The sequence below is a fragment of the Panthera tigris genome, chromosome B1, assembly GCF_018350195.1.
Source record: "Panthera tigris isolate Pti1 chromosome B1, P.tigris_Pti1_mat1.1, whole genome shotgun sequence".
In the NCBI taxonomy this organism is placed as follows: domain Eukaryota; kingdom Metazoa; phylum Chordata; class Mammalia; order Carnivora; family Felidae; genus Panthera; species Panthera tigris.
Genome location: NC_056663.1, coordinates 203,001,114 through 203,028,600, shown reverse-complemented (window position 1 = coordinate 203,028,600; position 27,487 = coordinate 203,001,114). Strand labels below are relative to the sequence as shown.

The following is a 27,487-nucleotide window of genomic DNA, read 5'->3' as shown; positions in this document are numbered from 1 at the left end:
CCCCCCTTTTTAAACACTCTGATGAGCAAATCCCCATCGAGGGTGAAATGGTCAGGAGCTGCCGACTCTTCTGAGCGGACGCTCAGCCCTGCCCCGGGTCCTCCGTCTTCCCTGAGGACAGCCTCTGACCCTGGCTCCCCTTAGTCGGGGAGTGGCCATCCTGCCAGCCCGCCGCCACCCACCCCAATGGGGGCTGCGGCCCTGGAGCAGAGAGGAGAGGACGGGCCGGCCCGAAACACCGCCGCGGGGCTTTCTTTAGAAAAGCTAGACTTTAATTACTCAGATAGTTTTACAATGAAAACAGGTACCAGAAGACCGGTCTCAACGCTCACAACCGTACAAAAGACAAATACAAAAGCTGCGGGCGGTGAGCGCGGCCCGCATCTCCCGCCCTGGGGTACTCGGCAGCCCTACCTCACCCTGTCCACCGCGCCAGGCATCCCTTTGGTCCCCTCAACCTCGTGGGGCGGGGAGAGCGTCGCACTAGCAAGGAAAAGCCCTCCTTCGTGGTCAGTGGAATTTAAGAAAAAATAAAAAAGATAAAAGTCTAATAAGCAGAGCTGTCGCTAAAATTAGGAAGTTATAACTTTTCTGGTTAACTTGAACATTCAAAAATGTAATATTGAATCCAAAAAAGTATCTGAAATCACACAAAAGGTAACCCATATTAAAATTTAAAAAACAAGTCCAGAACACCCCCGAGAAATGAACCTAAAGCTTTAGCGGGCTGGGGCCCGGTGGAGCCCGGGGAGCGGCCGTCCCGCCAAGCCCCACGGCGAAGGCCAGCATGGGCGGCGGGCGGCCCCTAGGACACGTTGGCCATGGGCTTGTACTTCTTGAAGCGCGTCCACTGGCCTGTGGCATAGTTCATCTCGAACACGGTGTCCACCAGCATGGTGGTGCTGCCCTGGCCGTCCGACTTGGGCAGGTCCTCCGTGTGCTCGCTGAGCTTGATCTGGATCACGTCGCCCTGCTCCTGGCACGGGTTCTCTGCGGAGGGCAGGGGCTGCTGGGCGGGGCACCGGGGACTGAGGAGCCCGTCCCCCCGCCCCTCCCGGGGCCCTTGTCCCCCTGCCCGCCCCCATCCCGCCGTCCCCCCATTCCCCCCCCCCCCCCCCCCCCCCCCCCCCCCGGGGCCAGCCACACACACCTACCTCGGGAGCCGGCCATGAAGCCCAGGATGAGGGCCTTCTCCGGCCGTGTGACTTTGTTGGCCGTCTTGAACATCTCCTGCGCGGCAAACATCTGCTCTCTCTGCAAGCGTGGACAGGGGTGTGGGTATCCGGGCACTGCAGGCGCCCCCACTGCAGCTGTGGGCGGGCAAGGCCTCAGCCCGCCCAGGGCACACCTACCGTGAGGGACAGGTTCTTCTTGGGCTGCTGCTGGGCAGGGGGCTGGGTCTGTGGGGCCACCATGGCCACCGGAGGCGTCTGGGCGGCCGGGGTGACGGCCGGGGGTGTGGTGGGCGTCAGGGGAGAGGTGGGCGTTGAGGGTGTGGATGCGGCAGGGCTAGGGCCGCTGTTGTACATGGGTGCCCTCTGCTTGAACTGTGCTGGCAGCGCAGGGCTTGGGGCACTGGGCTCCTCAGGCGGCCGGCTGGCCTGCAGGCCAGCCTCCCGAGAAGACGGTGCTGTAAGTAGAATGCGGTCTGGTGAGGGGGCGGGGGACCGGGACCACCCTCCCCCCCCCCCCCCCCCCCCCCCCTGAGCTCTCCTGGGCTCCACTGCCCCTAGAACAAGGGGACAGGTCCTGCTCCACCTCCCAGGCCCTGACTGCTAGACCCCGTCCTGCCTCTGAGTCCCCAGTGGGAGGCCGTCTGGCCGAAGCTGGGGCCTAAGCCTGAACCACCGGCAGCACCTCCGGGCCCCGCAGGAGCAGGGAGTCTCAGGCTCTTCCAGACGGCAGAGGAGATGTCCAGGCCTGGCCCAGCCCCCTCCCCGCACCCCTCCCTACCGACACCCCACCCCCCCCCACGGCCCCGGTAACACAGGAAGGCAGCCTCCTCCAGCCCAACAGGGCTGCTGGCCCCCATGGCCCTCTCTGGCCACTTCCGCTCCCGGAGGGCAAAGCTAAGCCCGGTGACGCCAGAGCCCCAGAGTCAAGTCCATTACCCTGGGTCCACCTTTTTGTCAGAAATTCTGGGACTGTGAGGGGATCCCTGGACCCTATCTCGACGTCAGCTGGGCAACCCCCTCCCCCTCCTCCAGCTCCCCCACTCCCCACTGGGCCCTACGAAGGGGCCTCCAGAAAGGACAGAGCAGGTGAAAACTTGGGGTCTGCACCAGCACAGATGTCCTGCCGCCCAGGGAAGCGCCACGTGAGCAATGGAGGATCTGCTCCCTCCCCAGCGGGCGGCAGTCCCGGGTGGGTGCTGGGGAGGGGTCTGGAGAAGGCTGAGCCGGACACCTGCCCGCTCACCTGGTGGGGTCTCGGAGCTGGGGATGTAGGACGAGGCCGGGACCACGCTGGGGGTGGCAGGCAGGTAGCTCGTGGAGGGCAGCGCAGGCTCGTTGTTCAAGGATCCGAGTTTCTGGAACAGATTTTATTACAATCCCTCCCAGAAGAGGCCCAGGGCTCAGTGCTTCCCCTGGACGCTGGCCTGTGCCGGCTCCCCTGTGAGCCTCAGACTCAATCCTCCACCCCCACGGGAGGCACTCCCAACCCTGGGGCAGGACAGCGGGCACTGCTCTCCTCAGCCCCTATCTGGACCTGCCTCAGTGGGGGGCGGGGGAGGGGGGGGCTTCCCAAACCAGCCAGCCAGGAGGAGAGAAAACACCACTCCACAACAGAAGGAAACTGGGCCGGAAACAAGCCATGCTCACAAGGCCTTTCTCCAGCCCTGGCCCATGGCCCCATCCCCACAAGCTGCGTGGGGATGGTCTGCGTGGACGAGAATCCGAGAAGCAGACTATGCTTACCCGCTGACCCCCTCCACTGTGGGCGGGACTGAGGCCCCAAAGACAGGTCCCCACTAGAGAGGGGAAACCAAGGCCTAGAGGTGAGGAGACTCACCATAGAGCCCCCCGGAGAGCACATGTGGGACACGCACACACAGCCCTAGTGCAACGCCTCTCGCACCCGTATCCACACACACACACACACACGCTCCCTACAGGGCACACTGTGTGGCTAACCACATGTCGGCCGCATGAGGAGCTGGGGGGGGGTGGGGGGGGGGGAGATGGGCGGTTGTGGAAGGCGCCCCTGCAGCGCCCAGGCCCCACCTGTGTGGACACCAGGCCGGCCGCGTAATCTGGGGTGGCGTTCTCCACGACGGTCTCCTCCTTGGCTGGCTTTTCCACCACTTCCGCATCTGCTGACAAAACAGAGTCCTCGCCAGTGGCCCCGACTGCGCGCACCCCACGAGCAGGCCCAGCGGGCCCCCGGGGTGCAATCCCGAACCGCCACACTGAACGTGTGCTTCAAACACGGTCTCCAGGCAAAGAACAAAGTGAGCTCATTTTCCAGAAGTCCTGCCCCGTGTGATCACCGCGCCCCAAGTTGAGGACCTAGCGTCAAGATAAAAGCCACCGGCGGGACGAGTCACCGGGAGAGGGACCGGCCAGGAAGCGCAGCCCCCAGATGGACTGCAGCCCAGACCCACCCCGATGCCTGACCCCCGGCTCCCCGACCGAGCGCCCGGGCGGAGGGCAGCCCAGACCCTGTAGGGAGCCCCGTGTACACACCCAGCGTCTTCCTCCTCCTCTTTGCCTCTCGGCCGGCTCCCACCATGTCCAGCTCAGAAATGTCGAGCAGCTGTCGAAACAGACAGAAGCCGGCCCTTACCCGCGGTGTGAGGGACACCGAGGCCGGTCTCGCGAGGCCGCGGATACCAGAGGGGAAGTGCCTACCTTCACTCCCCTCTCCTTCCGCAGGGGGGTCCTCGAAGGCGGGATGGGGGTCCGGTTCCCGGCGGGGCTGAAGACACTGGGGGTGGTGGGGCTTCTGAAGGGCGCCTGCTTCGGGATGCCTTTGAGTGGGGCTGCAAAGAGGTGGGGACCTCAGGGACTGGCCCGTCTCCCGCCACTCTCACGGTTCCCTCTGAGGAGCGAGGCCACCCTGCCAGCACACCGCCCGCTTCACCGGCCCCGTGACACCATGCGCGAGCCCAGCGGGTGCAACCCCAATTCCCACGGACCGCCGTGTCTCTGCGAGGGTGGGTGGAGGCGACATCACCAGCACACCTGCGACCCTGGGCGACCCTCTCCTGGTGGCCAAGAGCTCAGGTGTCGAGTCTGAGGGCAAGGCCATAGGAAGCAATGACATCACAGCCAATCTAGGATATTGTTGCCAAAACGTGAACAAAAACAGACACCGTGTCTGCAGCCATCCATCCTAACACAGCGAGCTTCCGACGGCACGGACGCGACTTCTACCCACGCTCCCTTCTTGTACCTCCCAGCAAACTGACCATGAAAGGCTAGATACCCACACACTGCAGCCAGAATCACCCTCCCTCCCTCCCTCCCTCCCTTCCTTCCTTCCTCCTTCCCTCCCTCCCTCCCTTCCTCAAGTTGGTCCTTAGTGTGTCAAAAAGAAGTCACCTGACACACAGCGACCTTCCCTTTCAAGCAGGGCCTGCCCCCCCACCGCTGGGCATCTAGCACCTCCCCACCCTCGCCCCCGGGACCCCATCTCCATGCTCAGCCCGCAGGCCTGCTCCTGCTCAGGTCTCCCCCCGTGAGCCAGGCCCAGGGCACACGCAGCCTCTGGCCAGCACTGCCCTCAGGACACGTCGCTGGGGTGTGGAGAACCTGAGAGCTTTCTCCGGTGAGCGGGGTGGGCGGGCCTCTAGAAGGGACCCCGCAAGGCTTCCCCGTCGGCTCCAACAGGGTGCCCTCTGTTTTCAGGTGACACCCCTCCCCTGCTGCCTGGTCACCCCGGGCCCTGCCTCTTGCCCTTGGGTTGGTTTGTCCGGTGCCTTCTGGAGGCACGCTCCAGGCCACCTGTTCTCTGCTCCTCCTATCTGCTCCGGTGATGTGCGCGCAGGGCTGTTTCCAGCCCTGAGGGAAGGAAGAAGGTACGGCCCAGGAGCACCAGCCACCGGGGCATTTCGCAGTCCACCGTCAGTCCCGTCAGTCCCGAAGCTCTGCGGTGGGGCGGCACTCACCGTGTGCAGGGGGCGCCCTCTCCCTCCCCCCCCCACCCGCATCCTGCTCAAATTCTGGTCTTGCTCCTCTTGGCATGTCCCCGTATATCCTTCCAGGTCTTTCCGTAGGTGGAAAACCTGCATTAACCCTGAGCTCTCCTCATTCCAGCGTTCCTTTCCCAACACCTCTTAAGGCACCTTTGGGGCCCAACATTTAAATGGTGTGGCTAACCAGGAAAAACCGTCTTTGAAGTCAAACCCCAATCTCCGACCCAGAGGCAAGCCCGGAAGCAGGAAGGAGTCCTGCGGCTCCGTGCCCGGGCTGCCAGGGCGCAGCGCAGCGGGCAAGGCCTTACTTGTGGTGTCCATCTTCCGGAGCAGTCCCCGGCCCTTGGCGTGGAAGGGCACGCCCGCGCTCCGCTTCAGCTGCTGGGCCGTCTCAGTGGCTGTAAGAGGGTTGCACGTGTCAGCAGCGTGTCCCGCGGTACATGTGTGTGGCGCTCACGAAATGACTCGCTAGGAAGTAGGTGCTGTAAGTATTCACACACACACACACACACACACACACACACACACACACACGGGTCTCTCTTCCTAAAGACACATTCATACGTTCCCCGAAGCCCAATGTGACTGCAAATGGTATGGTTTTTTGCTTAGAAGACCTACTTTCAAGTAAGGAGAGCCGTGGGGCTGCCCGGAAGGGGCAGAACCGTACTCCAGAGGGGCCCGGCAGGGGGGCTGGAGGGAGGCCTCCCGGGCACCCTGTGTGAGGTCTCAAATCGGGCAGCCCCGATGGGAGTGTCCTCACTGGACACTGATGACCGTGGTCATCAGGCAAAGTGTGTGTGGCGTTTCTCCTCGCAGACGCAGAAGTATGAGGAGGGAACGAGATTTTCCTGAGATGGCTCAGTGGGTGCTGGGGAAGGGGAAGGGAGCAGCGAGGCGGGGCCGGAAGCCTGGTCCCCAGCACTAGGCTCTGCCACAGGGGACAGCGGGGCCACCAGCCCCATGCAGCCACAGCACAGCACCAGACCCAAGACACTGTCTATTCTGAACTAAGAGTCACAACGGCTGGTGTGTTTTACCCAGATGCTTTGCAACCAGGGCATTTACGCATGTCATCGATACCAATTCTGTAGCCATTCAAAATAAAAGTTTATCGGGATATGTTTTGCAATTTGGTTGAAAAGAATCAACTTCCTTGCCTTTTTTCTAGCAAATAACTTCCACACCCATTTCGCATGCTACTATCTGAGAAAACGTTAAATAAAATGCTCAAACATCTTTACAGTGAAATGCATGCCATCTGCAACTCCAGAAAAAGGCAGTTACAGGAGGGGCCAGCCTTTCAGGAGCTTTTGCCAGGCCACCTATCACTGCCCACATCGCTGTTTGCAGATTTCACTTTCTGTAACAAGATTACACTTTAACCCGAAAATTCTGAAGTTTCTAGAGCAGATTTTAGAAGACACAGTTTAGCGTAGCAGTAAGTATTTCTAAAAAACTTTTGCAGACCTCGGTCTCAAAAAGACAGGTTCGGAGCCATAAATCAAAGAACTCTGAAGGTGAAAGCACAGACCGAGGCCGAAGCACGGCCGTGAGCTCGGCAGGGCGGCCCCGAGAGGACAGGGTCCCCGCCAGCCCGGCGCCTAGATAGCGGACACTCACATTTCTGCAGGAGCTCTGCCCTCAGCGTGGCACTCTTCGGCTTCCTCTTTAATTGAAAATGTTTCACTGGGGGAGTGAGGGGTCCGGCGAGGGTCGTCAGGGCGTTTTTATTCAGGTACTGGCACTCCAGTGGCAGCATGGCCGACGCTTCACACTCATTCACTGCTCATTCAAGAACCGACACAACTCGTTAGGAGCTCCCTCACCCAGGCCACCGTCGCCACCACTGACGTGAAAACACAACCCAAAGTGCAGTTTCCTGTTTACAGCTGCGGGTCTTCCGCTTTGATCCGTCAAAGACGGACTCCCCAGCGTCTCCACTCCACCGGTCGCCCGCCAGTCAAGGCCACCCACGTGGCTGGTGGTCAAGTGGGTGGCCACCCACCAGGACGGGGCCCCACCGGTGTACATCAATACAACAATTTTTGGAGAGTGTCTCCGGCATTCCCAGGCTTCGGAAATGCCCAGACACACCCCGAGCAATAGGTAAGGTGAGTCTGTGGTCACCACAGGCTTCTCTCTGCAGCCTCCACGGGCCCCTGTCAGTGGTCTCTTCTGGCTTCTGCTGGATCCTGGCTCTCAGAAGCAGCACTCGGGTGGCTTCTCTGTCCCCCCAAGAGTCAGAACTCAGGGAAAACCCTTGAGGAAGGAGCTCAAATGCACCCCTATTTTTCCTGCCCCCCCACGATAGGACCAGGCCCCACCCCCCTCCAGGGGCCAAGAAGCCCCCTGCAGCCGAAGACAAAGCAGGCCCTTCCCCACCTCAGAGGCAGACCTCACCTGGACCCTGGTCAAGATAACCACCAGGACAAAGACGTCCCGGGTTTGCTTCCCAGGGCTCCCAAAGACTCTGTGTTGTGTGGGGGGAATGGCCAGGCTACTGGCCCTGTGGCAGCACAGGCTCCATCTTTAAGGGGCACCAGCACCTGTCTCCAGACACAGAGAGAGATCTGGGAGGAACAGCCCTCCTCATCTTTCTATGTCTTCTCTGATCATTTACGAGAATTTTCTAAATAATTTTCAGTTCAAGCTCAAAATAACTCAACTGGTGATACTTTAAACACACAGTTCTGCGCATCTCCTCTGTGCCAGGGAATGTTCTACGCTCTAGAGACGCAACCTGAATGGGCAGAGCCCATGGCCTCAAGGAGCTGAGCAGTGAGGAGCGGCTTGTGGGCTGTTGACACGCTTGGTATTCTGAGACTGGCCAGAAGCTGGGCAGCAGCTCTGGCGGGGGGTGGGGGTGGGGGTGGAAAATGCACACAGATAACATATCCGGAACCACAGCAACTGCCCCGCAAACAACGCAACACTGTAGATGTCAAGTTCACATTTCCCTCCTCCCCACGTAAAAAACACACACACAAATACCCTTTTCTCTAAGTTCTCCTAGAATATCTTGAACGTTGGGATTCTGTTCCTCAAGGTCAAGGTTAAGCGAGCCGGTGTCGGGAAAGGACTTCAGGATGTCAGCTACCATGAGAACCCAGGGGTCCGAGTCCAGGGTAGCCAGCTGGATAATCTCCGCCAGGGCGCCCTTCATCTGCAGAGAAAGGAGAGACAGTGTCCTGAGCCTGGGGGCTGCACGGCCACCCCTCCCGGAAGCCCCGCCCACTGCTGACAGGCCTTGGCAACCAGCTGGGGACAGCAGCCCCCGCAGGTGCAGGTGTCTGCACACCTTTGTTCCCAAACACAGACAGCAGCCCCCTTCACACCCCACTGAAGCTCTGTGGGGAAGCGTCCAGCCTCCACAGCAACCGCCTCCATGCCGGGCCCCCTCCTCACGGGAACCTGGGCTCCCCTTCCTCTGTGCTCCCCCCACCCCAGGGCCATCCCGCTCCCCTGGGCCACCACGGCCTCTGCCAGGTCGCGATGCCCACTCACACTGAGCGCCCCCACCTCCGCCTGTTGCCCACTCCCCCTCCCGCAGCAGCCTCTCCCCACAGCCTCCTAGATGGCTCCTAGCGGCACCCGGTGACCGTGTGCCAGGACAGCAGCAGGAGGGAGGGCTGTCCATACACAAGCCCCTGCCTTTGCCAGGCCCACACCCCCATCTAGGAAACCCGCTGATGGGGCACCTTCAGGAAGGAGAGGCGAGCTCACAGTCCTGACGGGGGAGCACGGATGCAGGAGACAGAGGGCCGGGGAAGGGGAGAAGGCAGGACCCTTGAGCCGCTGCAAGACCACACTAGCCCTACACTCACCCCACCTGGTCACTGGTCTTTCCATCCCTCAGACATGTGATTCCTCACTCCTCGCCCCGCAGGGGCAGCAACCGCCCTTCTCACCTGCACCACAGCTCCCTGCCCCCCTCCCATTCCCACCCACTGGAGGAGAGGTACCCACGTGTGAGGTCAAAGCTTCAGGGTGGGCCCCCCTCCCCTGCCAGCCACACACAGGGTCAGGTGCCAGCTGACCAGTTCTAAAAGGCCATATCTTGAAATATGCAGAAATATGTTCTTTGATGGTAAAAATGATAAACCCTGAAACCAACATTGTACTATATGTTCACTAACTAGAATTTAAATGAATATTCGAAAAGAAGAAAAGCAGCAAACATTTATTTGTAAACATTTGTGGTAGGGGGGGCTTTTTGCTGTTACAGAAGAGTGCCGCCATCCACTGCCTTCCCCTTTACTTTCATCGAGGTATAATATAAGCTCTGTTCTGCGTTAAAAACAAAAAAGCACAAAGTGAAAAATTAAACAATTTAAAAATTTTTTTAAAAGTTTATTTGAGAGAGAGAGAGAGAGAGAGAGAGAGAGAGAGTGCGCGAGCGAGCAGGGGAGGGGCAGAAAGACAGGGGGAGAGAGAGAATCCCAAGCAGGTTCTGCATCATCAGCATGGAGCCTGATGTGGGGCTCGAACTCATGAACTGTGAGATCATGACCTGAGCCAAAATCAAGAGTTGGATGCTTAACCAACTGAGCCACCAAGGCGCCCCAAAAAATTAAACAATTTTTAAAAGATGTTTATTTATTTATTTTGAGAGAGAGAGGGAGGGAGAGAATCCCAAGCAGGCTCAGCACTGACAGCACAGAGCCTAACGTGGGGCTCAGACTCACGAAACATGATATTGTGACCTGAGCCGAAATCAAGAGTTGGATGCTTAACCGACTGAGCCACCCAGGTGCCCCTCAAATTAAAACAACTTTATGCGTCCCTTGCTACAAGAAGAGCATAAAAACACGTCCCAGGCCAACTAAAATTGTGCCTAAGAAAATGACACGTACTGAGCGCCCAGCATTCTAAGTGGCTCAGAAAGATCGCAGGTTCCACCCTGGGCAACGGCTCCGAAGCACGAAGAACAAGAAACACACGCAGACTGCGTCTGAGGAAACTCCCGAATGTCCATACTCGCAAACGACCACGCAGACGAGAGGCTGCAAACATGACGTGGCCCACACCGGCGGGCGCTGCCTCACGAGCCGGGCGAGGGCAGAATCAAACAGGTGGGCGACGTGGGCAAAGGGGCAGAGAGACCGGAACCCTCTGGACACCGCTGCCGGCAATGCAAAATGATGCCGCGCGGGGAGCCAGCCTGGCTGTCCCTCAGTGAGACGCGCACGGAGTTGACCGTGCGACCCGTGGCTCCACTCCCTGCACAAACACAAGAGAACGAAAACGCACGTCCACCCAGAGACCTGCATGCCAACGGCTTTCTTCCTAAGAGCTCAGCAGTGAAGGGGTGACTCGACCAGGGTGTACCCACAGCACAGATGCAACCTGAACTTCAGTACGTGACGCTGAGTCAAAGAAGCCGGTACTAGAAGAGCACACAGTGGACCAGTTCCAGGTGCGCTGTAGAGATGTGACAGGGGCCCGACGGGAACAGAAGTGACTGCTAATGAGGACAGGACACCCTGCTGGGGTGACGAACTGCTCTGGATTAGAGAGTGGTGACGTCTGCACAACACTGTGAACGTACCCAGACCACCAAACTGCACGTGCAGAGAACGAGTCCTGTATGAATATCTCAATCTGAGAAATTATGCGAGGCAGAAAAATCTGTGGGGGACGTGCCCGGGAGGGTAACCGAGGGAAACTTAGCCAAAGCCTGCAGGATGTCTCCAAATCCGGCATCACCCCCGGGCCCGGGCCCCTGCCTGGGTGACGTCACACGCCTGAGCACCCAAGAGGCACAGCCGGGTGGTGTCTCCAGGAGGCGGCCCAGGCCGGCCTGGGACAGTCCCCATCACCAGGATGCAGCTCTGACAACAGCTGGGTCAGGAAGCATGTACTTGGGTCAAAAGGAGCTTTAATTCTGCAGGCACTGGCACAGTCACAGCCAGAGTCGAAGCAAAGAGGAAGAGAGGCAAAATCCAGTACTCGGCAAATACTCCTCCAGAGCGTGTGATGCTGGTGGCCGGTTACAGTGCCATGGATGTTTACAGCTGTCTCCAATAAAAACATAAAGCAGAGAAATGAGTTCAACAGAAGGTAACGGAGCAGTGAGGGCAGGAGCCCTGCGCCGACCTGGCGGGCGAGGGGAGGGCACGCGATGCCACAGGGAAGGCCGTTCTCCTTCGGCCGCTAAGTGTGGGGTCACCCGCCCCTCTCAAATTCCTGATTTTCTTCACACAACCGGACAATCTGATTCCAAATTCCTCTGAGAAAATCGACAAAGAAAAATAAGAGAAACATTTAAAAGGAAGGTAACGAGAGGGCGTTAATCTTAGCAGATGTGAAAATGTTATGAATGTGCCACACGAGGGAGAACGCTCCCTGTCTCTCACTTTATTTCCAAATAAGCCGCAAGTGGATCCGATTTCAGTTGGAAAAATAAGACTGTAAAAATACTAGAAGAAACCACAGGAATCTTTTTTGTGACTGCTAAGTGAGAAAGACGTCTGTACATATGATTCTAAACCAAGGACCACAAAAGGCAAGAATATCAATTTTACTACACAACTATTTTGGCATGGAAAAACCCAAAAAAGTCCAAACCCCATAAATATAATCAAAAGAGCAGCGACAAGCTAGAGAAAAAGTACTTGCAACTCCTATCACAGGCATCAAACACACACACACTTGATCCTACAAGTCAGTAAGAAAAGGTTTACCAGAAAACGATTCAAAACTCTGAAAAATGCAAAGGATACTCAGCCTCACTCCATGTAAAAGAAATGCAAACGGAAAGGACACAAGCTTCCCACGCGTGAGCTTGGCGGCGCGGGGCAGGTACCTGGGCAGGTGACCACCGCGGCCCCTCTGGGAGAACAGCCTGGACTCAGCCACCTCGGGCCAAACCCCAAATCTGTCACCACTCCCTGGAAAAGCACGGGCACATTCCCAGGCGTGCCTGTGCCACAACTCCCCTCCGCGAATAAAGGAACAGCAGCTGATGCCAGAACGCAAGCGGGCATAACGTCTACAAAGCTTTTACCTTAGCAACATGCGTCACAATTTAAATGCTATGTGCTCTCAGGGCAGTCAGCACTTCCGAGAACGTGCCCTCCGGCTCTCTTGCACACCCGGGCGAGAAGAACGTGCCCTCCGGCTCTCTTGCACACCTAGGCAACAGGACACTCAGGCAGAGCATTCCCGGCAGCGGAAGACGGGAACAGCTCTGCGCCCACCAAGAGACCCACCAGATAAAGCAGACTCTGCGAGGCAGTGAAGGGAATGACGCGTGCGCGACCCCCTCCCCAAGCTTCCCCAAGAGGAGATGTGCAGCTAACCAGACCCTCTAATGACTTAGTTGTTCTATAGACAGAGTCTCTCCCGAGAGCCAGGTGAGGTGCGGTGTTAGAGCTGCAGAAACAAGCAAGACACAAGACGTGCTCTCAAAACAGCTCACACATGAGCACAAAATAAACTGAGAACCCACCTGCGTTCACAAAAACCTAGTGGTTTTGGTTTTTTAATTTATTTTATTTTTTTTGAGAGAGAGAGAGAGACAGAGACAGAGCACAAGTGGGGGAGGGGCAGAGAGGGAGACACAGAATCCGAAGCGGGCTCCAGGCTGAGCTGTTAGCTCAGAGCCCAATGTGGGGCTTGAACCCTTGAACCGTGAGATCATGACGAGAGCTGAAGTCAGAGGCGCCCCTGTTTTGGGTGTTTTCTTTAAGAGGACAAGTGAGAGCTGCTGTGTGTGTGTGGGGGGGGGGGGGAATCTCAAGCAGGCTCCACGCTCAGTGCAGAACCTGATGCAGGGCTCGATCCCACGACCCTGGGACCATGACCTCAGCCAAAATCAAGAGTCAGATGTTAGACCAACTAAGCCACCCAGATGCCCTGTAAACCTAGTGTTTTAAGTTGAACTGTACTCCTCCAAAAAGATATGGCAGAGTCCTAATGCCCAGTGGCTCAGAATAGGACTCTATTCAGAAACAGAGCCTTTACAGAGGTGGTCAAGTTAAAATGCAGTCATTGTGACTGGTGTCCTTATGAAGAGGGGAAACTTGGACACACAGGAGATACTCACAGAAGAAAGACAAGGTAAACAAACAGGGAGAAAACAGCTCTGTGACTGGAGCGATGCTCCTATGAGCAACCAAACAGCCGAGGCCATCCCAAGTCAGGAGAGGCCACCCAGAGCCGTGAGACTATGTTTCTGTTGTTCTAAGCCATCTAGTTTGTGCTACTTTGTTACAGCAGCCCTGGCAAACTAATACAACAACCCTAAGGCAAAATGGACAGTAGTTTATAAAAATGTTAACAAAAAAAGGCACGGAGGTTAAAAACAAAAAGACTATTGTTATGGACTGAATGTGTGTTCCCTCAAACTACACGCTGAAGCCCTAATTCCCAATGTGATGGTAGTGGGAGGAGACGGGGTCCTGAGGGAAGGGGTGCCTGCCTTTTACAAAAGGGATCCCAGACCTCTCTTACGGTGTGAGCACACAGCCTGAAGGCTGCCGTCTGCAGGCCAGGAGGACAGCCCTCAGAAGACACTGAATCAGCTAGCACCTCGGTCTCGATGTCCTATAGTCCAGAATTGTAAGAAAGTAAATGTCTGGGGCTCCTGGGGGCTCAGTCGGTTGAGCATCCAGCTTTGGCTCAGGTCATGATTTCGCGGTTCCTGAATTCGAGCCCAGCATTGGGCTCTGTGCTGACAGCTCAGTGCCTGGAGCCTGCTTCGGATTCTGTGTCCACCCCCCACCCCCACCCCCCCCCCACCCCCGCCCCGCTCCACCCCACCCCCTGCTTGTGCTCTGTCTCTGTCTTTCAATAATGAATAAACATTAAAAAAATTAAAAAAAAAAAAAAGAAAGTGAATGTCTGCTGTGTTGTGTTTCATTACGGCAGACCAAACCTCATTCATTCATTCATTTATATTTTAAATGTTTATTTCCGAGAGAGTGCAGGCAGGGGAGGGGCAGACAGAGCACGACAGAAGAGCCGAATAGGGCTCTGAGCTGACAGCAGACAGCCTGACACGGGGCTCAAATTCACAAATTATGAGATCATGACCTGAATCAAAGTCAGATGCTTAACCAACTATGCCACCCAGGCACCCCGAAACCATTTTTAGATTAAACCAAATCTTCAGCAAGAATCCCACCTTCAGGAGCGGCTGGGTCGCTCAGTCGGTTAAGTGTCCGACTTCCACTCAGGTCATGATCTCACAGTTCGTGAGTTCGAGTTCAGTGTCGGGCTCTGTACTGAGAGCTCAGAGCCTGGAGCCTGTTTTGGATTCTGTGTCTCCCTCCCTGTCTTCCCCTCCCCTGCTCATGCTCTCTCTCTCTCTCTCAAAAATAAATAAACATTAAAAGAAAAAAAAGAAGAATCCTATCTTCAACCGTGTTCTCATGGTAGCTTTCATCGGGTCTCTGGGGGGAGGCAGATGCTTGAGTAAGGACCTTCTAGTTCTTGCCAAGAGGGCAACGCTGCATGCCCTAAAGCATGCACACAACACACTCTCTCTCTCACATACACACAGCGTCACAAATCCATGAGAAAAATGCATGCATCTAAATGCATGGTTGGACACAGATCTCGGACTCAGAACAGAGAAAAGTGAGACTGGCTTCCAATATAACAGCACGTACAAAGGTGCACTCCTGACGCATTAAAGACCTACCTGTGAAAGGAAGAACTACAAAGTGAAAAGAAACAAAAGAGGCACATCTAACGACTTCTTAAAACTTCAGAAGCACAAAACATAAACCAAAAACTTACTGTGTATTAAAATGAAAGATTTCTGTTCAGGGAAAGACAAATGAAAAAGTTAACAGGTAACAAAATGGCAGATGCAACCTGTAATGTTCAAAACCAGCAGCGTTTACTACCCAAAATATACAGAGTCCCTGCAAATCAACAAGACAGCAACCCCAACAGAAACAAAGGCAGATGCTATTAATAGGCAACAAACAAAGGAAATTTGACAAGGCAAGAACACAGGGGACAGATGCCTCAAATGAACACAAACTATCAATTTCCAACCATCTGATCCACAAAACCAGAAAAGTGGACAAAACCAGGTGTGAGAAGAGTGAGGGGGAATCGGTACCCTCAGGCGCTGCAGGTGGGAGTGTGGACACTACAATGTCACCACTTAAGCAGATACATTCTGTGACCCAACACTTCCACCTGGGCGCAGATTTCAAAGACAGCTCCACAGTGACCCAGGGGTAAGAAGCCCTGTGCTACAGCACTGCTTGTTACAACCAAGCTGGTTGCAGCCTGCCACCCAGGGCTGGAGGGACGTGCACAGGGACACCAACTGCGGGGGCACAGTTGAGCAGGAGTCAGCCCACTTTTCTCTGAAGGGCCGGACAGTGACTATTTTAGGGCTTGTGGGCCACATGGGAAGGGGAGGGGAGGGGAGGGGAGGGGAGGGGAGGGGAGGAGGGAGGAAGATATGAGACAGGCTTAAATAAACTTTTCAATAACGTGCAAACATTCTTAGCTCACAGACCATACAGACAGGTCACAGGTCAGTTTATCAACCCTTGGATTAGATAAACAGCAACATGGCTGAAAATAATTAAAAATAATGTTTTGTTTACAAAAAATGAACTGAAGTGGGGCACCTGGATGGCTCAGTTGGCGAAGCATCGACTTTAGCTCAGGTCATGTTCTCACAGTTCATGACTTCAAAGACCCACACTGGGCTCTGCACTGAGTGCTGAGCCTGCTTGGGATTCTCTGTCCCCCTTTGTCTCGGTCCCTCCCCCACTTTGCGTGCCCGTGCATTCTCCCTCTCAAAAATGAACATTTAAAAAAATAAATGAATAAAAAAAATTGCTGAAGTACGTAGACAATATAATTTTACATCAATTAAAAGTAGTAAGTGGGGGTGCCTGGGTGGCTCAGTCAGTTAAGTGGCCGATTTCAGCTCAAGTCATGATCTTGTGGTTTGTAAGCTTGAGCCCCGCGTCAGGCTCTGTGCTGACAGCTCAGAGCCTGGAGCCTGCTTTGGATTCTGTGTCTCACTCGTTCTCTGTCCCTCTCCTGCTTGCTGTCTCTCTTTCAAAAATATTAAACATTAATAAAAATTTTTTTTTTAAATATGTGAAGGGGCCCCTGGGTGCCTCAGTTACGAGTCCGAGTCTCTTTTATTTCGGCTCAGGTCATGACCTCACAGTTCATGAGTTCAAGCCCCAGGTTGGGCTCCGTGCTGACAAGCACCAAGCCTGCTCGGGATTCTCCCTCTCCCTCTCTCTCTGCCCTTCCCCCACTGGCTGTCTCTCTCTCTCTCTCTCTCTCTCTCTCAGAAATAAACTTCAAAAGGTTTTTTAAAAATATGGAAGACTTGCAACGTAAGACTGATAGAAAAGATGCTCAATGTCACCATCATTATGGAAGTACAAACTGACACCTATTAGGACGCCTGACTGTAGGGACACCTGGCTGGCTCAGCCAGGGGACTGTGCGACTATTGATCTCAGCGTTGTGAATTCGAGCCCCATGTTGGGCACACAGATTACTTAAAAATAAAATCTTTTTGAAAAAATGCCTAAAATTAGAAAGGCGCTACCAAATGTGGAAGACAACTGGAGCCCTTGTATGTCGCTGGTGGGAAGGTGAGTGGTACCGTCACCTTGGGGAGCAGTGTGCCTGGGTGGCTCAGTCGGTTAAGTGTCCGACTTGGGCTCAGGTCATGAGCTCATGGTTCGTGAGTTTGAGCCCCACGTCGGGCTCCCCGCTGTCATCGTAGAGGCTGCTTCGGATCGTCTGTCCCCCTCTCTCCTTGCCCCTCCCTCACTCATGTGCACGTGCAGGCTCTCTCTCAAAAACAAATGAACGTTAAAAAGAAAAAGGACCCAGCCATCCCTCTCCTACACGCGTCCTCCAGAGAACAGCAGAGCACGCAGGGACATAGCCGTAAATGGGGCATGCCCATAGCGAGGCAACCTACTCAGCAGTAAAATTATGAACTACAGGGAGCCTGGCTGGCTCAGTCAGTGGAGCGTGCGACTCTAGAGCTCGGGGTTGTGAGTTCCGGCCCCGGGATGGGTGTCGACATCACTTAAAGAAATAAGCTTAAAAACAAAAGTTATGAACTGTTAGCATACGTAACACATGGGTGAATATCAAAATTACACGCTGAGTGAAAGAAGCGAGACCTAAAAAACCCACCCTGTACGATTCCATGTGTATAATGTTCTATAATGTGCAACTTAATCTGTAGTGACAGAAAGCAGTTGCACGGGACAGGGCCAGGAGGAGACGTGGGTTGTGATCCGCCGGTACCTTCACTGTCTTAATGTTACAGGTGTGTACATGTCACATTGCACACCTTAAATACAGGCAGCTTAGATCACTTACACCTGAAAGGAAAGAAAAGTCCCTACCTAAAAGCAAGACGCTCTTTTAAACAGAACAGAATGGTTGTTGCCTACAGGGAACGTGGGAGCAGGATGTAGGGGTCAAAGAATAAGTGCGACAGAACAGACTTCGTAGGAAGGAAAAGGAAGCCAGTAAAAAGTTTAACAGCAGACAGAAGTAAGGGATGGGGTGGTAAGTCAGGCACTATCCAGACCATACCAAAGAAAGGAAGCCACTAGAAAATATGGAAGGGGCTACCCAGGAAAGAGAGGAAAGTCCCATATGCACCTAACTGCAGAATCAGGGAGAAAGGGAGAGAAACTGGGGTGAAGGCAATATTTGAAGAAATAACTGCTGAGATTTTCTAGAACAGACAGGTTAAAGATAACTGTAATGTGAAAAGCCCACCAAAACGTGCCACTGGAAACTCGCAGGACGGCCGAGTGAACCACGGTCCTGCACCAACGGTCTGGGACCATCACAGCCGAGCCTACGGCCTGGTGCCAGGCTGCTGGCTCGCCGTGGTGACACAGCTGCAGGCCAGAGGCTCACGGGCACCATCGCAGAAAAACAACAGAGGTACTAGGTTCCAGGGGGACAGCAAAGTTTAGGTGAAATTTCAATGAAGTGGTGAGTCCGTGTGTAAAAAAGGTCTGTGTCAGAACTGTGATGCAGACCCAGGTCCAGTGTCCTTGGAAACAACACAGGTAAGAGAGGTAGAAGTCCCGTTCAGACCCTCCTCATCTGACCCTCCGCCCCTGGGTTGGAAACTGACGCTGCTTCTCTGTGTCTAAGCATCTGAGATCCTGCAGGTACAAGTGGGACATTTCCTTCTTCCTGAGTTCAGACAAACAAGTTTCTGAGTCTGTAATTTTAGTCAACGGTTTCTCAGTAAGACAGCCACGCAAGGGAAGGCTCAGCACTTCACAGCAGCAGTGTGTGTCCTTGGGGGAAACTGGGTATCATTCCCTGTGCAGCTGGCCTTGTCATTTTGACCTCCAGCTGAGAAATCTCTCGCCCTCCCGGTCACTGGTCACTGGAATCCCCAAGACTTCCCACGGTCACCCCGGACTTGGCTAACTCTACAGAATACACAGAATCTCCCAGTCCCGCTCTTCTAAGACTTCCACTGGCGCCAATGTCAGTGTCTTAGACCACAGTGGTCGCTGGTGTTATCCGGTAGCATTTATTTCCTAGAATGCCTTTTCAAATACAGCTCAAACATCCCAAAGTCACTATTTACATTTTATGACACTCTGTAGTCAGCAAAACACCTCACGTACATAATATCCTGAGATCGTTCGCCTCCATTTTCAAGGCATCATTCTGACTCCCCTAGCCAGAATAAAAATTTCTTAAAGAGCAGGAGCCCTAACCTACTTCTGTACCCCTTACTAAATAAACTAAAATACCGGATCATCCAAATCTCTTTTCCTCCCCCTGGTATTAGCCACAGACTGTTGTTTACTTAGCTTTTAAGAAGACTAGATACGTCACAAAACTAGTAAACTGGTTTCAGGATTTCACAATGACACACAGGTTGTAGCAGATGCTGTTGTGATGGTTAAACTTATGTGTCAACGTGACTGGGCCAGGGGGTGCCGAGACATCGGCCAAATGTCAATTCTAGGTGTGTCTGGATGAGATTAACATTTGAATTGGTACACTAGATAAAGTAGATTGCCCTCCCTGATATGGGTGGGCCTCATTCAACCAACTGAAGACAGAACTCCTGCTTGGCCAAAGTGGGACACTGGTCTTTTCCAGTCTTTGGCGTCTCCAGCTTGCTGGCTTTCTGACTAGCACTACCTATCAGCTCTCCCTGGTGTCTCGCATGCTGCTGCAGATCTTGGGATTTCTCTGATTCCTTAATCACGTGAGCCAACTCCTTCCACCACCACCCCCGTATATGGCATATGTGAGTATTTATAGGGCGTGCACTCACGCGCGCGCGCGCGCACACACACACGCGCGCGCACACACACACACACACACACACCCTGTTGGTTCTATTTCTCTGGAGAACTCTAACACACTGTGGACACATCCAGCCCAATCATCTAGTCCCCCTGTATCTACAGTCTTATATAGAAAAACTTAATCTTTAGAATGACATTTCAAATGTATTAGATACTTAAATAACTTAAAGATAATTAAGATAGCTAAGTGAATTAAGATGTTTCAGCATATTTGCTTGGGGCACCTGGCTGGCTCAGTTGGTAGTGCATGAGACTCTCGATCTTAGAGTTGTGAGTTTAAACCCCATGCTGGGTGTACAGATTACTTAAAATACTAACAAAAAAAAAAAAAAAGAGGGGCGCCTGGGTGGCTCAGTCAGTTAAGCACCCAACTCTGGCTCAGGTCATGATCTCATGATTCATGCGTTCGAGCCCCACAGCAGGCGCTCTGCCGTCAACACAGAGGCCACTTCGGACCCTGTCTCCCTCTCCCTCTGCCCCTTCCCTGCTCACAAACACCCCCTCTCTCTCAAAAATAAATAAACATTTTAAAAAATGGGAAAAATAAAAAAGTTTTATACCAAGAAAATAAAAATGCTTTTCAGAAAAGTAAACTACCCAGAATGGCCTAATCCTTTTGCAACCTAGCCAATAATTCCTTTATTGTAATTTCTTGTAATATAGGGGCACGTGGCTGGCTCAGTTGGTATAGCATGAGACTCTTGATCTTGGGGTCATTGAGTTCAAGCCCCATACTGGGCGTAGAGCTTACCTTACACACACACACACACTGGTGTGGGGGGTGCCTGGGTCTGAGTGGCTCAGTTGGTTAAAGCTCTGACTCTGGACTTCTTATTTTCCACTGAGGTCATGATCTCACAGTTAATGAGATAGAGCTCCGTGTTGGGTAGAGCATGCTTGAGATTCTCTCCCCATCCCCTCTCCCAATCAGATGCGTGCACATGCATACTCTCTCTCTCAAATAAATAAATAAAAATTGTTTTGGTATTATGAAGTCCCAGAACTACATATATTGATATATATCAGTGAAAGAAAGCTGATATATCTATATTAAAGTTGGACCAAAAAAGACTTTAAGCACAAAAAACATTACCACATACAGAAAGCTCTATGTAAAGATCCATGGTTCAGCTTAACAGGCAACTAAAACAATTCTAAACTTGCATGCACCTAATAACATAGCCTCCAAATATATAAAGCAAAAGCTGATAAAACGGTAAGGAGAAATGGACAAATCTATAATCATAACAGAGATCAACATACCCCTCTCACTAATAAATGAAGTAATTCTTTTAAAAATCAATTAAGACTACAGTAGACCTATACAATACAATAAACAAACTGACCTAATGAACATATACAGGGCAATGGAACTCAAAACTAGTGAATAAATCTGCTTCTCAAGTTCAATCGCAATGTCTACAAAAATTGACTACATATTTTGCCATTAAGCAATCTTAAATTTCAAACAACTGAAATAATGTAGACTGTATCCTGATGAGCACTCAATACAGCTAGAAATCACTAACAAAACATAACGAAAATCTCTCCCTCTCCAATGTACAGAAACTAAGAAACAATTCTAAACTACACAGTGTCAGTGAAGAAATCACAGAAATGAGGAAGTATTGCGACTTAACGAAAATGCTATTTAACAAAACTTGCAGGATGCAGCTAAAGCTGTGATTACAAAAAACCTTGCGGCTTTATACGTGTATCTTAGGGAAAAAGCATTGAAAACGAGGTCAGCTTCCATCTTAAGAGATTCGTAAAAGACCAAAAGAAAAAAGGAAATACAAGGAAGAAGATAATGAAAATGAAAAAAAGTAGTTAAACGGATAACAAATACATAACATAACAGAGAATATCAACAAAGCCAACAGTTGGTCCTTTGAAGTTTTATAAAATTAACAGATATCTGGTGAGATAGATCAAAAAAAAAGAAAAATGAAAAAGGGACCATCACTACACATGCTTCTGATATTAAAAAGACAAGAGGATATTAACTACTTTATGCCAATACATTTGAAGTTTTAGTAGAAACGGTCAATCCTTTAAAAAAAAATAACATCAAACTTTTACTTAAGAAGAATATAAAACAGGGTGCCTAAGTGACTCAGTCAGTTGAGCATCCAACCCTTGATTTCAGCTCAGGCCATGATCCGAGGGTCATGAGATCTAGCCCTGCATCCCACTCTGTGCTGACATCGTGGAGCCTGCTTGGGATTCTCTCTTTCCCTCTCTCTGCCCTTCTCCCACTCACACACATGCACACAGCACTCTCTCTCAAAATAAATAAATAAACTTTAAAAATAAAATAAAGATAATAAATAAGAAAAAAAAATCAATACTCAAAAATCTCCCCACAAAGGAAATCCAGGCTCCCCCACATAGCTTTATTACTAAGTCCTACCAAACATTTAGGAAGAAATAATTAGATTATTAAACTCCAAAGAAAAGGAAAACAGAGGCTACACCACAATTCCTTTTATAAGGATAGCATAACTTCAGTACCAAAATATGACAAGGACAATTTCAAAAAGTAAAATTAAAGGTTAATTTCACCCAGGAACATAAATACAAAATTCTTACACAAAATATCTGGGCAACATATATATAAATGACTAAATTAGGTTTGTACCTCAGGGGTGCAAAGCTGGTTTACAATTGAAACTATTCTATAAATGTGGTGAGTTACATGCCAAGGGATATTTTAACCATCTGACAAATTTCAAAATCCATTCATGTTCACACTATTAGGATGGCTATACCAAAAAGACTGATAACAACAAAGTTGGGAAGGATGTAAGAAATTGGAACACTCAAAAATCACTCGTGTAAAATGTAAAAATGCTGAAGCTACTATGGAAAATAGTTTGGCAGTTCCTCAAAATAGTTATGATCCAAACAATTCTTCTCCAAGGCATATACCTGAGAATTGACATCCAATGTCCACATTGAAAACATATGCCCATAAAAACTTGCCATGAACTTTCACAGTATTATTCATAATAGTAAAACAGTATAAACAACCTAAATGGCCATCAACTGATGAATAAAATGTGTTCTATCAATACAGTGGATATCATTCAGTTGCAAAAAAGAAATGAAATACTTCCACGTGCTACAACATGGATGAGCCTTGAAAGCAGCCCGTCCCCAAAGACCACACGTTGTATGATTCCGTTCATATGAAATGTCCAGAATAGACAAATCATTAGACACAGAAAGCAGGTAAGTGGGTGCCTCAGGCTAGGGAAGGGGGGTAGGGCTGGAGGGGGAGACTGCTAATGGGTACAGGCTTTATTTGGGGGCTGATGAAAATGTTCTAAAATTGTCTAGAACGATGGTTACACAAATGTGAAGATACTGAAAGCTGCTGAACTGTACATTTCAAATGAGTGAATTGTATGCTTTGTAAATTATATCTAAATAGAACTCTTGAAACTCATTCATGATTATAACTTAAAACAAAATCTAGAAATAGAGAAGAATTTCCTTAACCAGACAAAAGCTAGCCATCTAAAATAGTAGGAAACATAGTCTTTACTGGCAAAACAGTCCAAGTTCTTCCTGTGTGATGAAAAACAAGACAGAGTCCTGGTGAGCCCAGTAAGGCAAGAAAAAACATAACTGGAAAGAGAATAGGAAAGACACAGAGAAATAGTTTACAGAAAAAATTAACGCAATTAGTAAGCCTTTGGCACAGATACTATTCACAAACTCATCTAAAAAATAAAATTTTAACAGATACCACCTACAACAGCATGAAAAATGTGAAATATCGAGTAATACATCTAACAGGATGGCAGGCCTCTGTGGAGAAAATCGTTAACAGTTCATAACAAATATCAAAGCAGATCTAAATAGAGAGATATGTCCATATTCACAATCTATCAGATTGAGTATTATTAAGACGGTTTCACCCCAGAGTGCATCGGGAGTTCAAGTCGGTCTTCGATGTCGGTCAAAATCCCAACGTGAGGTATGTGTAACCTCACAAGGGAAGATCAAACACACGTGGAAGTAGAAACGACCAAGAATAGCCCGAGATGCCCCCGAAGAGCAAAACGGGAGGGGCTGCTTGTCAAGGCCTCTGTGCCAAGTGGCAGTAAGAGGACTCAGTGGGCTATGAGCACAATGACGCATTCTAATAGCCTGAAGAAACAGAGCAGAGCCCAGAAACGACCCGACCCGAGGCAGTGACAGTGCAAATCAACCGGGAGAGACAGCTGTTTCAGCAAGTGGTGCTGGACTAACTGGACATCCATTTGGAAAGTGAAATTGCACTCCCAGCCTCACAGCACAGTCAATTGCAGGTGGACTGAAGGCTGGCAAGTGAAAGGCAGACTGTGCAGCTCAAACCGGACAGCAGGAGCCCCGCCCCCCCCCGCCCCCCGCCCCCCCCCCGCCCCCCGCCCCCCACAGGGAGGCACATGCCAGACCAGATCAAATCCGTCCCAATCGTGAGGGAGGCGGGACTGGTACAAGCACACACTTGGGAGCTAAGAGCTTCTGAACGTCCAAAGGTTCCAGGAAAGGGGCCAAGTCAAGCTGAAACTGGAAAACGTCTGTAACATATATAACTGAAAAAGGACTGCTACCCAACGTGCGTATGTATGGATATTTTCAACCTACAAAGCAATTTAAAAAAGACAGGAAAACACAGAAGATTTGAATATTCACAACAAATAAAATCACACAGTGAATAAACACATGAACCACATTAGTAGTAGTAGCTCAACCATAATAGTATTAAGGCAAACACAAGTTAAAGCCACTGAATGAAGTGCCTACACTTAATACTGTAGTGCACATTTGAAAGCTTTAAGAGAGTAAGTCTTTAAAAGTTCTCGTCACAGGGCTCCTGGGGGGCTCAGGTCACGGTCTCATGGCTCCTGAGTTCCAGCCCCTGAAGGGGCTCTGCTCCCACGGCTCAGAGCCTGGAGCCTGCTTGGGATTCTGTGTCTCCCTTGCTCTCTGCCCTCCCCCACCCCCTCTCAAAAATAAATAAACATTAGGGGAGCCTGGGTGGCTCAGTGGGTTGAGCTTCCCACTTCGGCTCAGGTCACGATCTGTTTGCGAGCCTGGCGCCTGCTTCGGACTCTGTGTCTCCATTTCTCTCTCTCTCTCTCTGTCTCTCTCCCCAACACACACACACTCGTACACTCTCTCTCTCTCTCTCTCTGAAAAGTAAACATTAAACACTTTTTTAACGTTCTCATCACAGGAAACGATCTGCGTATATGATCGATGTATTCACGTGATCACACAATACATACAAACACTGCATCGTTATGCTGCACGGCCGAATATAACTAATGTAACTGTATGTCAATTATACCTCAATCTAAAAAATGGAGTAGGTACTTTGGGAAAAAGCAAACAAGAAAGCCTCACCAAACACCTTCCCACACCCTCCAGGCCGGCAGGCGCCGGTGAGGAGTCCAATTTGATACAACCACTTGGAAAAACAACTCAGCATCGCGCCGAACCCCCCCCCCCCCGCCCCCGAGTTCCAATCCCAGAAACTGTACCCTGGACAGAGACACGCTTACGGACACCCTACCGCAAACACCACGACGCGGGCAACAGCAGGACGCCAGCGCACAAAGCTGGCCGCCAGCCACGGTCTCCCCAGGTCGGGGTGGACGGAGAGCTGCCTGCCCCGGGAAGGGAAGGCCACTCGCCAGGAAAACGGCCCAGGGCCGGCGGCAGAGCGGACGCGCCACGCCGCACGCGCCACGCGGGAAGCGGCAGCCCCCGGCCCGTTCCAGCCGAGCCCCGCCCACTACCGGCCGGGCACCCGCCGCGGTAAAGGCACGCGGGCCGCGGGCGGGGAGGCCGGGCGGCGCGGACCGGCCCCCCGCGGGCGCTTCGGCACAGCTCCCGCACAAGCCACCCACCACCGCAGCGCGGCTGCGGGCCGCCGGCACCACGGCGGGGCTTCGGTATTCGGGAAAACTAGTGTCGCGTGCACGAAAAGCGACGCCAAGGACCGTCCAGGAAAGCACAGAGACACGCCCCTGCCCACTGACCCGGAAGACGGAAAACGGGAGTGTGGCAAGACTCCAAGGATTCGGGGCCCTGAACGAGCGGCTGTTCTGCAAGGGACCGAGACTGCGGGGCCACCAGGGCCGCAGCTCCTCCCGTCTCGTCCCAGACGCCTCGCCGCCCCCCAGGCCGCTCGCAGCGCGGGAGCCCGCCGCAGCCCTGCCGCCAACAGGTGCCCCGGCCCCGCGGCCCCCGCCCCAACCTCCCCTCCCGGCCAGGGCGCACCGGCCGCTCCCGACCCCGGGACACCGGCGCGAGCAGGGTGGGGCCTGTGGCGGGGGACGGGCCGGAGGGGGGGGGGCGGGGCCTGGGGGGAAGGAGTGAGGATCCGCGGGGAGGGGGTGTGAGGGTCGGGGACCAGGGTCCCGGGAGGGAAAGAGGATCCTCCGGGAGAGGGGTGTGAGGGGGAGGGTCCGGAGCGGGAAGGACGGTCTGCGGGGAGGGGGCGTGGGGAGGGGGCCCGGAGCGGGAATGAGGGTTCGCGGGGAGGGGGTGTGAAGGGGAGGGTCCGGAGCGGGAATGAGGGTCTGCGGGGAGGGGGTGTGAGGGGGAGGGTCCGGGGCGAGAATGAGGGTTCGCGGGGAGGGCGGATGAGGGTCGGGGACCAGGGACCGGGGCAGGAATGAGAGTCGGAGGGGGAGGGAGGTGTGGGGAGGGGGTCCGGGACGGGAATGAGGGTCCGCAGGAAGGGGTGTGAAGAGGAGGGTCCGAGGTGGAAACGAGGGTCCGCGGGGAGGGAGGTGTGGGAAGGGGGTCCCGGGCGAGATTGGGGGTCCGCGGGGAGGCGGGGTGAGGGGGAGGGTCCCGGGCGGGAATGAGGGTCCGCGGGGACGGGGGGGGGGGGTGAGGGGGCGGTTGGCCGTGAGGGTCAGGGCCAGGGGTGCGAGGGGGTACGTAGGGACGGTCGGGGGGGAGGGAGCAGGACCCGGGGTCTCTGGTCACTGGAAGGGGCGGCCCGGGCCCCCACCGCCGCCCGCCTCACCTCGTCCACGGTGCGTCGCGGAAGGTGCAGCGTCCCGAGCAGCAGCTTGAGCTTCACGGCCGACGAGAGGCCATGGAAGCAGAGGCGGATGTTGTCGATGACCGCGGCGGTGAGCAGGGACGCGATGCTGGGCGGCGCCCACAGCTCGTCCGTGGCCCCCAGTTTGTTGTGCAGCCACAGGCCCGTGTCGCTCTCCCGCATGGACGCCATCTTGGGGGGGAGAAAGCCGGACGCCGCCGAGCCGGCATCTTATGAAGACACCTACGCGCCCGCGGCGAGGACCCCCAACATGGCGGCGCCCGCCCGGACGAGCCGCGGTGACGTTTCCGGGGGGGCGGGGCCTCGGCGAGACGCTTCGCAGCGACGCCGAGGAAGGCCCGCCAGCCGCCGTAACATAGCATGGCGGCGTCCGCGGCCGGCTCTCTGGAAGGCCGCGGGAGATGACGTCAGGAGAGGGGGTGTCGTGCCCAAGCGGCGGGTGGGCGGGGCGCCTGGGAGCAGAGGCCGGCGGAGGCCGGCGGAAGTCCAAGCGGGTGCTGCGTGTGCTCACTTGCTGGGTTGGCCGACGCCCCGGGGCGCCTGCCCGGCTGCGCGTGCCTGCTCGCTCCCCGTCGGGCCGCGAAGCAGATGGGGCCCGGCTCCGCGCCGGCCAGGCTGTCCAGGGTGGCCCGGAGGCAGGCTCACGCGTGCTTCCCTTGCGCATGCATGCCTTCCTGCTTGCATTCATTCATGCAGCAAAGTGCACGGAGCACTTGCTTTGTGCCTGGTGCTGTTCCAGGTGCTGAGGATACAGTAGCGAGCACAGACCCAAACTTCGCCTTTTGGGTTCCTCGATCCAGAGGTGGTGTGGAGAGAAAGAGCTGCGCGGGGGTGGGGGCGGGGGTGGGGGGAGTGGGCAGGAGTGATGGGAGGACGGAAGCCTGGCCAAACCATCTCGTCCCCAGTGCCGCTGTTTGCCATTGGCCAGGCAGCTGTCCCAGGAAAGGACTGGGTGGC

At 53.5% G+C, this 27,487-nt stretch overlaps 1 protein-coding gene across 3 annotated transcripts; it reads right to left on the bottom strand.

Moving 5' to 3' along the window:
* Positions 1 to 250: 250 nt before the first annotated feature.
* Positions 251 to 26,886, bottom strand: NELFA (negative elongation factor complex member A). Of its 3 annotated transcripts, none has more exons than XM_042985140.1 (11): positions 26,492 to 26,878; positions 8,132 to 8,303; positions 6,761 to 6,922; positions 5,446 to 5,535; positions 3,852 to 3,982; positions 3,687 to 3,756; positions 3,225 to 3,313; positions 2,419 to 2,530; positions 1,353 to 1,630; positions 1,155 to 1,254; positions 251 to 990 (listed from the first exon to the last, which is right to left on the bottom strand). In XM_042985140.1, the coding sequence occupies exons 1-11, from the start codon at positions 26,699 to 26,701 to the stop codon at positions 806 to 808; spliced, it is 1,599 nt and encodes a 532-aa protein (XP_042841074.1). In that variant the 5' UTR covers positions 26,702 to 26,878; the 3' UTR covers positions 251 to 805. The 3 variants fall into 3 exon arrangements, with proteins under 3 accessions (XP_042841074.1, XP_042841076.1, XP_042841075.1); XM_042985141.1 differs by having other exon boundaries at positions 862 to 1,006; positions 1,151 to 1,254; positions 26,492 to 26,886; XM_042985142.1 differs by lacking the exon at positions 6,761 to 6,922 and having other exon boundaries at positions 26,492 to 26,883.
* Positions 26,887 to 27,487: the final 601 nt, after the last annotated feature.

Excerpts from the sequence above, each read along its gene's own strand:
- NELFA (XM_042985140.1), bottom strand. The coding sequence starts at position 26,701 with ATGGCGTCCATGCGGGAGAGCGACACGGGCCTGTGGCTGCACAACAAA. Across the intron at positions 2,531-3,224 it reads CCGGCCTGGTGTCCACACAG|AAACTCGGATCCTTGAACAA; the intron begins GTGGGGCCTGGG and ends AATCTGTTCCAG. Across the intron at positions 991-1,154 it reads CTTCATGGCCGGCTCCCGAG|AGAACCCGTGCCAGGAGCAG; the intron begins GTAGGTGTGTGT and ends TGCCCTCCGCAG.